General features: G+C 44.3%; 1 protein-coding gene across 1 annotated transcript; it reads left to right on the forward strand.

Moving 5' to 3' along the window:
* Positions 1-1,987: 1,987 nt before the first annotated feature.
* Positions 1,988-6,851, forward strand: LOC119400663 (oxygen-dependent choline dehydrogenase-like). The gene is made up of 2 exons (XM_037667686.2): positions 1,988-2,203; positions 6,602-6,851. Exons 1-2 carry the CDS (start codon positions 2,007-2,009, stop codon positions 6,732-6,734), a joined length of 330 nt encoding a protein of 109 aa, XP_037523614.1. The 5' UTR covers positions 1,988-2,006; the 3' UTR covers positions 6,735-6,851.
* Positions 6,852-10,418: the final 3,567 nt, after the last annotated feature.

The following is a 10,418-nucleotide window of genomic DNA, read 5'->3' on the forward strand; positions in this document are numbered from 1 at the left end:
GCCTTTGACAAAGATAGGTCCCCTATCGAAACGTCGGCCAGCCTGATCTGAGGCACTTTCTCCTGTTTTGAAATCTATAACATTCTAACAGTAGGAATTCTCCAACTACAACAAATGGTAATGCCCCAGACGTCACTTCTACTTGTTTATATTTATTTATTAACGAGATGGCGTTGAAGAGCTCGTTTCGCAGAAATTCTGGTGTCGGTGTCGGCGTAAATTATCGAAAAATTATCATCTTCTCCGGGACCGAAAAATCGAGAAAACTGCAAATAGAATAATTAATAAAAAGGATGGGTCCGAGTCAGAATCGAAGCCACGCCGTCTGCGTGGAAAGCAGGTGTTCTAACTCACAGCCGCACCTCTGCTTCGAACTGTACTGAAAATAACTTTAATGCCTCAAAAACATACGTGTCCTGTATGCAGATGTCACAGTACGAGATGTAATATCGCAGTAGTATCGCGTGGTACAAGCGTACATTGCCATGAAGATAATAACGACTTCGTGGTGCACAGCCATCCACCCATTACAAAAGGCACATGCATTACTGCGCGCATTCTCTTAAGACCACATAGTGGGTGCATCGCAACCTCTAAAACAGTTTCTCGTCCACAGTTTCTCCTGGTTTATAGCATGCTACCCATTACATAAGGCACACGCCTGAGTGCGAGCATTCTGTTACACACTAGTGGGTGCACTGATACTTCGAAAAAAAATGACACGCGCACAGACGTTCTCTCACGTCACCGGGCTCTTGACACGCTTGTGGTAGATTCTGTGTCGTCTACAAGCGCAAACACTGCGGTGTCTTCCTCATCGGCGAGTTTTGGTGGCGCATCAGTCAAGTGGCGCACGACAACGAGGGCCCCCACGCAAGGAGGCAGAGAAGACTCACACCAAAGCTCGGCGTGCTGCGGCTACGTGACCACTTTGTGCTTTGTCAATTACATTTCAGTAATGCCCAATTAGAATTCTCGAGTAACAGCATGCATTAAACATTATGCACTAAGTGGTCGAAGTACGCAATACGGGCAGGATATCGCTATCGCGTTCAACTCTTGAATGCGAAGCTTAAGCGTCCCTCAGTTTTCTAGATATTTCTTTATTGTTTTTTTTTACTATTGCATACTAGCAGACCAATTGGTCCAAGTAAGTAGGCAGTTTTAATAATACTGACAAAATGCAAGAATGATTAACATGCAAACTGTTTTAAGGTTATTCTGTATAACAGGTGTTATGATAAAAGCCACGGAACTATAACAGAATATTCTTCAAGCTTACTGTAATAAGAAACACTACAGCAAAAAATGTATGCCAGGCCAGAAGAATATCTTTGTTTTTATATATTTTTAAACAGAGTGCCACAACTACCCGCACGTGCTCATCTTTATACAGAACGTTACTAGACGCGGTATCTGTGCAGCAGAAGGACGCAGAAGCCATGACGTTCTGGTCGTGGTTTACTCGCATTGTTGACGTGGTCAAGTAACTATAGCGTTCTTCGACCTCTACCGCGTTCGCTATTCATACATGAATACAGATTGTAGTGCTACGTGTATAGATGGCTCCAATGGCTTTTCAGTGGCGTATAAGATGCAACACTGCAGCTTGAAAACGTCAGCAACAAGACATGTTGCTTCAGGGCCGAAGTAGAAAAGGCACATTCCTCACATTCGCAGAGGGCCCGGGTTCAAATCCATTCCTCACATTTTGTATCTTCCCGCCATGGTGGTCTAGTGGTTATGGTGCTCTACAGCGGACCCGAAGGTCGTGGGATCCAATCCCGACCGCGGCGGCCGCATTTGCGATGGAGGCGAAAATGCTTGAGGCCCGTGTGCTTAGATTTAGGTCACGTTAAGGAACCCCGGGTGGTTGAAATTCCCAGAGCCTTTCACTGCAGCATCTTTCATATTTATTTTGTGGTTTTGGGACATTAAACCCCAACAATTATTAATATTAATTATCTTATATCTCTTCGACAGCGGCCAAGATTGCGCTGCGCCTCATGAAGAGCGATGCCATGCGGGCCGTGGGAGCGAAACCTTGGAACATCCCTCTGAAATCGTGCGTCTCGGAAGGAGAAGTGTGGAGCGATCCCTACCTGACCTGCCTTGTACGGCACTTGGCTCACACCACGTGGCACGCCTGCTGCACGTGTCCCATGGGCTCGGATGAAAGAGCCGTAGTGGACTCTAAGCTAAGGTGCGCGTTCTTTCGATCGAATCGGCATGGGGCGATCCTGAGCCGAGAAAATAATATACATATCTGCCATCATCGCTCAGACTGGAGGTCTAGTGGGGGCGATTGCCTCGGCATCCAACTATTTGCAGTATGCAATTGTTGTTTAGCGACGAAGGGAGAAAATGCTTAGGCGCCTATTTTATACCAGCATCTTAATTTGAAATTCCTTCGTGAAGACAGTCGCCCTCATCGGTACAGAGGACACCTCAATTTTGGATTTCTGTTCGTCACATGCAGAATTGCAGGCTTGCAGGCTGTGTTATACTCTACTAGGAATCACTAAGCACATCCTGCGTCCATCAATGAACAGCAAACTTCTGCCTAGAAAGGACAAGGGTGTCATCGGTGCACGTAGTTGTTCCGCGCTGGAAGAGGCAGAGAGAAAAACGATTGAAAGACAGTGAAACGCTATCTAACGACTGACAAGTGAACGCGAAAGCCTCCGACTGCCAGCTGGCGTAAATACAGCCAATGATGACGATGGCACAAGTCCGATATCTGCTGTGAGGTAAAACAAATGCAAAGCCTCTTTTTTTACTGTTCCAGTAAAAAAAAATGCAGTTGCACTCGGTGTAGCCCTTTCGTACAGTTCCATACATCATGAGTAAATTGGTTCACGGAGTCTGCACACAGTTTGTGTTATTCAGCCACTCCACTAGCTTGGCGCAGTGCCTGTTGGTCCCTATGTACCCTTCTGCCATGATGTCATAACTACATGGCCTTAGCACTATAGTCCGTTCTCGAAATCACTTGTGCAGTTTTCATTATTTCAAGCATACTTGTTAGTTGTGTTGATAACACTAAGACGCTTGTCTTGCATTCTGCAGAAACATCACAGTTATACAAAATACAAAAATGAGTAACATGGAAAACTAATGCAGGTGATACGCTGCGCATCGCAGTAGAGTCACTAGCGGAAGCTTTGCACGACAAAAAAAAACACAGCTAAACTTTTTTCGTATCTTCAGTAAAAACGAATTATTGCGTATCGTTTTATTTAAAACATGGACGCATAGCTCTATCGATAACATAACTGAAAAGTATAGGTAAACGACCAATTGTGGCGAACATCGTGTTTTTAAGCATGACTCGATAATTCTATCTCACAATTGACAGCCCTTCAGTAGTTGCTACCACGAATGTAGGCTGTCAACACGAGCGCCAATGTAGCCAGCATGACACTCATAGTGCAGCATAGTTAGCAAAAGCTTATTAGAGCTGCTGGAGAGCGCCCACTCGCAGACAATGTATGTCGCTGCTGGGTTACACTGGATTCACAAGCGCGCGATAGCCTAATAACAGTTGAACCTCTCTGTAACGAAGTAACTGTAGGACCATAATATAGTTTGTTATATGCGATATTTATTGTAAAAATAAAGTTAAAAATAGGCTATTACAAATCGGCCATCTGACCAGCGCAATATTCAGGTACAAAAACGCATTAATCCTGGAGTCGAAACCACTACAAACGAGGTAATTGTTACCTTTCTCCTTGTGGCGTATCAAACTACATAGACCGGTAAAATTAGAAAAGGTCAAACTACAGCAGAACAAAGGTCGCTTCACAGAGTAACTCTATCACATTTATTTCAAGTAAGATTCGATCATCGCCTAATCCCAGCACTGCGCAGAGTGAACCTTTCCGCAGTGTCTATACACTAGAGGGCCTTTGATACTTCAGTAGTTTTGGTCGTGGGGAGCCTGTCCATGTAGTTTTTGAGCCCCCTCACCAGGTCAGCGGCGTCCGCACTGCTTACTGTTCCACCCTTCTTTGTCGCAGGAGCTTTCAAGCATTCCTCGTGCTGTTGATACGGTGGGGCAATCAGTGAAATGCGCTTTTTTGGCACTGAAGGACTGAAATGTACTCAAATTTAGTCACAGTTTCGCCGCAAGGGAGAAGCAATGAATGCGATAGCAAGAGAGGCGGCCTGTGATGAACGCGCTGCTACGGTGCAGAAATATCTACTCCCCGGCAGCAACTACCGCGCGAGCAGACAGCGGAAGAGCAAGGGTCACCCTGCGCAAATATTAGAAGAGAGCGAGGTGGCCGACGACTTTAAATGCGGCCGGTGCGCTCCTCGCGCCATCTCGCTGGTAATGAAGAAACACTTATAAGCGCCTGCCGTCTCTGAGTCCAGCCAGCGGTAAATGGTCTGTATATAACGCTCGTCGTTAGCTACCTGGAGGATCTGCGCTTTCTGGCGTAGTGGTTAGCGCCCTGCGCTGCGGAGAGAGAGGTTGCTGGTTCGATTCCGCGTTTCGGAAGCATTTTTCTCAATTATTTTTCTTTGAGACTTTTATATATATATACATACTTATACATATCCGGTGCGTGACGGCGGCGGCAGAAACCAGCCGAGACTGACCATATAATTGCTATCGGAATAAACGACATGTGGTTGTTAATTGTTCTTCAATGTTCGTTTTGCTGACATAACTGATTAGCGTAAAAAACAACGGACAAGGTAGACACGACAGACAGGACGGAGCCCTCCGTGCTCCGAGGCTCCGTCCTGTCTGTCGTCTCTACCTTGTCCGTTCTTTTTTGCGCTAATCAATTATGTCTGCAGTTAATACGCACCAACTAGCCCGACTCACGTCTCTAGTTCATTTTGCTTTTTATGCTAGCCCTCGATCTTTGAGCCTCGAGCGTATGAAATACTTCTTCGCTAAAACCGATATCGCGGCGGCTCTCGTGTTTTTGGTTTAGAATAAATGCCACGGAAATAAATTGTGACCAACTAAATTTCGTGTTCAGTTCGCTATTAATCGATAATTTGATATGTCAGTGTTCGTTATAACGACGCTCAGCTGTACAACACAACACTCTTTCAACCACCTGTCAAATGTTACTTCTCAGTAAAGATAGCAATATATAACACATTTACAAATACCAAACAGCGTACATATATGGGCGCTCCGTCGAGCAGTACGGTGCCTTGCATAGGAATATTGTAGCACATCGCAAAAAGCAAGAGTGTGTTCATAGCAGGAAGTAAAAATTAAGCGCTGAAGCGTCATTTAGGGGTTGATCCAAATTATTTCGCCTAGTTGCCGCTTGAATACAGCACCATGCGTCGCAGTACCGTGAGCATCTTGTGAATGCGGTTGAATGCACAGGTTGTAAAACGAATACACCTTCACACGATGGGAAATCGCGCTGGGTCTTAGAGCGCACAATAATAAAGGCGGCAGAAACAGCCGAGGTAGACCGTCAGTGGGTAAGCGGGCTTTCTTATTCTAGCCTGACAAAAAGTCCCGTTGCGTCATCATCGCAGAGGGAAGTAAGAGCTGCTATTTTTGCCCGTGTTTTATTATTACCGATGCACTTGTCTTTTTTGCTGGCTGGCTATTACCGTTTTCGGTCATGTGTGGTATTGTAAAATTTAATGGCACAGGCGCATGGTTTTGTTCATATATACATATGTCCAAACAATATTTCAGATTGAGTTGGAAGCGAGCGCTTGTGCATGTTACTTTCAATGCGCCTCGTCGAAAAGATTTTTTTTTATTTCTCGCTAAGGTGAAATTCTAAAAGAAAGAACATTTTTCGAGGAATATGAACGGCATACCTAAACGAACAACTACTCCTTCACAATAGCCACAACACCACTCTTGCTGCGAGAAGACACTTGGTAAGCGAGAAAATGTGCGAATAGAAACGAGAGGGCCGACGCCGCCTTGAAGTTCCCGTTCCTTTCGTAGTGACGTCAGATATTAACGGTGTCTACTACGGACTATGTAGTTCCTAATCAGCAAAAATTAAGTACATTGTCATCTGAGGGAATCAGATACTTAACTTACAAAGTTTTAGAAAATTTGGTTGAGTTAATGGGGCCAAAATACGAAAAAGCACTTTGAAACCCGTGACGTCACCACAGAAGATTTCGGCGGGAAATTTAGAGTGAAAATTTCGACAGTGGTTTTCTCAAGTATGAATACACGTATCGGGGTGAAATTAAGGACACTACAGTATTCAGGGTATAAGTTATCAGTCTAGACTATTATTTTGGTTCACTTTAGTGCACCGTTGAGTTGAAATGTGCGGTGGAAAATAACTGAATACTATATATATATATATATATATATATATATATATATATATATATATATATATATATATATAAATATACAGTTTCTACGGCTTGACGAAGCCAAACTTCCCCATTACCGACGTATCTGCTTCGAGTACAAGATCTTCTCTTTAATGCCGGTTCAAAATCAAGGCCTACATTCCTGGATGCATCAGCTGTGCTCGCTATAAATCTCATCTGCCTAAACTACATACGTCTAGTTAAATGTCCGTTTACTTCTCGTTGTATTGCCTTCCCAGTGAAATAAAGCTTCATTTGTTTTCAGGGTTCGGAGTTTGAAGAACCTGCGCGTCGTGGACGCATCTGTCATGCCAACGATAGTAACTGGAAATCTGAACGCGCCTACCATGATGATTGCCGACAAAGCATCAGCCATCATTCTTCAAGATAATCCGTAGTTCACATTACTGGCCTATCAAACACAAGCTTGGTTCTTTCTCTCATCGTTGGGGCTACGTTGACAAAGCGAAGTAAAAATACGGAGCTGCTAGAACGTTGGATTTTGTAGTATATGACAGTCAGTGCTCATTTATGTTACGTTTTATTATTTTAAGCAGTAACCGTTAATAATTACGATTTCCTAGCGTGAAGGTAACGTTGTTTCAGCATTGATGATAGAGATGCATGTATGCTGGTCAAGAAGCATATTTTAACGCGTACGTCACTGCCACAATCAAGATATGACCAGCTCGGTGAACAGTTTCGCCTCTCTTCGAAAAACCCACCTCATGCCGTCATTTCCATTTTCTGTCCGAATGTTCTGCCGCGGATACCCAATGCTGTGCACGAAATAAATTACGCATACCTCAGATGTTGCTCGATGTTCAAGATACTGTGTTGCGTTTTCCCGTTTTTCGCCCAAACAACCCTACTGAAAATTCCTATATATACAGGACCCATATATGTGATGTTATTGGATACAGGTCGTATAGGTGATACAGGTTTATAGGTGATACAGGTTTATAGGTGATACAGGTTTATAGGTGATACAGGTTTATAGGTGATATAGGCTGTATAGGTGATATAGGTCGTATAGGTGATGCAGGTAGGTTGATTATATGGGTGTTACAGGTGATATGGCTATAGGGTGATTTATGTCTATCCCGAATTACCCAAAGTTTTCAAGCAGTTTCATTAACGTCGCGAAGATTGGTTAAACAGCGGAGCTGGTGGCAAAATATTGCAATTTAATTGCTTGAATTTATTCATAACCTTTAACTGAGCGGAGGTGAGTAGGGGAGCTTACCCAGTTTCTGTGTCAAATACCCGCTAGAACGTGCTTGGTACTTACCCACTCGGCTTGTTATAGACAGCATCATCTTTAGTGGACCTGAGGTCAGTAGCAGGGCATGCCAATTTCTGCGGCACTCACCCACTAGGCTTCTTATAAACAGCTTCATTTTAAGGCGAAAGCCTTAAATGCCTCATCAACCGCGAAATCGGACCGTCGGCGTCTCGCGGCGTCGGGGACGAGTGATGATGTCACCATGTTACGTAATGATGACGTGATGTATCGCTAGAACTTTTATCGTCGTCATGATGACGTCATCATTTGACATCGTACCTTGGTGAAAGGTGGTCCGATCACGGGGGCAATGAAAAACCATGTGAGTGGCCTCCGATCTTGGAGGCAGTGCAAAACCACGTTAATTGCAGAAAGCATTTCAAGGATGGCGGGATAGCATCAACACGTCGACTGAGAAGAAAAAGATGATGGCTTTCGCCTTCCAGTCGGCTTAAGTGAATGTATGGAGGAAGGAAAATGAAAGGAGGGAGCATTACGTCACGTGATTGAAGCCCACCATGTCGGCCCAACACGTGATGAAAACGTCAGAGCGCGCGGGTAGGTTTTGGTACTTCCAGTGGAGTTCTCTTTCTGAACCTCCTCCGTGAGCCGGCCGGTCTGCGCCGAGCAAGCGCGCTTCGATTAGAAACTACCGGGTGCCATACCTTAAATCTCGGCAAACCTCATTTCTTGCGTGGTCTTGCCGCAAATGGTCATGTGTTGGGCCGACACTGGTGGCTTGAAAACGAGTTGGCTTGCAAAGGCTGGCTGCATGACGTAATGCTGCCTTCTTTCTTTTTCTTTCCTCCATGAGTGAATGCATAAGGGAACCTGTGAGTTTTAGTGGGCCTCAGGTCAGTGGTAGGGCTTTCCCATTTTTTGCGGTGCATACCGGCTAAGCTAGTTGTATAGAGCATCTTCATTTTTAGTCGAACGGAGGTGTGTAGCTGCACATCCAAGTTTCCCTGGCATATCTTCTAGGAGCTGCGTTACGCTCAGCAGAGATTAACCTCTACCTTAAGGGCTCCGCTGTTAAAACATTCTTCTTAGAAACCAATGTGAGGGTCCGATTGCGTCGCTTTAATGATAATTCGTGTAAAAAGAACTGTCGCAAAAAAACTCAACAGAAGAAGCGGGTGATGCCCATGGGTATTTTTCCTGCACTGGTTCTAACTGTGCCAATTGCGGGCGTGTGCGCTTATCTACGCGAAGTAAGTTTAGAACGTAGCGATAGCTAATCACTGGCATTTGTAACTTTTAAAGGTTTATGGAGTTGCGAATCCTCAATATATTGCCTCGCGCGCTTTTGCTATTTCTATGTTAGCGGTACGTTACACGTATAACCAGTGCCTTGCGCTAACCGTGTTCGAATGTCTGGAAAACGTCCAGGTAATTTTTTACGTTCTGATATGATTGAGCGCGCAAACGGGAACAGTTGAGTTTATTCTGGAAGGAACGCGGCCACCAGTGATGAGGCTCGAATGTTCGATGCTGCATGTGTAAATGTCAACGCGTCTTACCGCAAATCAGATTACTCTACCGCCAACGAATGTTCTCGCCACTGTGAGTGCACAGCGTGCATCGCTTGTATTTTGAGTTTTCATCTTTGAGGTACAAGTTCTGCCAAATAAAGAGTTCCGTGTTTCCCGGTCTTGCTGCAGCCTTCTTCACCGTCACAACGACGTGACAATACAGACAATTTTATTTATACCTGTTGTTCCACTGCCGTACGCCGTACTATCTTGGCCCTTTAGTGACGTAAGGTGTACGTTCAATGGTGATCGGAGTAAAATACCAAAAGAGATATAATTCCTAGTGCGACACAAGTTATCACGCGGCCAAATTCACGAAAAATTGCTTTTGGCACCGTCACTGCAGGGACGTGTGTCTCGGAAGCTATAAAATAGTCCAGTTTGTTCACGTCGAATCAGCTACAAAAAACTTTTAACAGACAATAAGGGGTACCAAACACGAAAACATTATTTTCTGCGAAGGCATCTTAGTCTTCATTGTTACCACTTAGGGAACAACTCGAAAACGAAAACTTTTTGGAAGATCTTTAACTCGCGTCTATAGATTCGCGAAGACGCTATGCCAAAATTTGGACGTAGGATTTTCTCTTCTCACTAGAGTTTATGCATTCATAAAACTTTGCAGTGTTTTACCATTAACTTTTCACTGTCGCAACTTCACCAATGATGATAAGGCTCCGCATCGCGTAAACAATAAGGAGTGTGTTTTTATCCAAAAAAAAAATTGCAACTAGCTGGTGGCGTTACCTTCGTGAGGCATACAGATTTCTATGTTTTGCAAGTCTTACAGATACCTTGTATCGCTGCTCTTTATAAACACACTTTGTTATGCTTTGAGGTGCTAGTACAGCTTTATTGCATCTTGACCGTACCATTCTTGTGTACACAAGTTTAAAAGAAGCCTTTGCTTAAGATGTCCCAATATGTTGCATCACTGCTCTTTATTAAACACTCTTTGTTAAGCTTTGAGGTGGTAGCATAGCCAACACCCGAAGGTCGCGGGATCGAATCCCGGCCGCGGCGGCTGTATTTTCGATGGAGGCGAAAATGTTTCCGTGTACTTAGATTTAGGTGCACGTTAAAGAACCCCAGGTGGTCAAAATTTCCGGAGCCCTCCACGGCGTCTCTCAAAATCATATCGTGGTTTTGGGACGTTAAGCCCCAGATATTATTATTGTATAGTATAGCCACCAGCTTTTATAACCAGAAAGTATCACGTGACAGTGGGGTGACTTTGGTAACACGCAGGCTATTTGTTGGGCTAA

Source organism: Rhipicephalus sanguineus, chromosome 7 (assembly GCF_013339695.2).
Source record: "Rhipicephalus sanguineus isolate Rsan-2018 chromosome 7, BIME_Rsan_1.4, whole genome shotgun sequence".
NCBI classification, from domain to species: Eukaryota; Metazoa; Arthropoda; class Arachnida; order Ixodida; family Ixodidae; genus Rhipicephalus; species Rhipicephalus sanguineus.

What these genes read in the sequence shown, in the direction of transcription:
- LOC119400663 (XM_037667686.2), top strand. Translation starts at nt 2,007, where the DNA reads ATGAAGAGCGATGCCATGCGGGCCGTGGGAGCGAAACCTTGGAACATC. An exon ending in GTAGTGGACTCTAAGCTAAG is followed by an intron (nt 2,204 to 6,601) that starts GTGCGCGTTCTT and finishes ATTTGTTTTCAG; the next exon opens with GGTTCGGAGTTTGAAGAACC.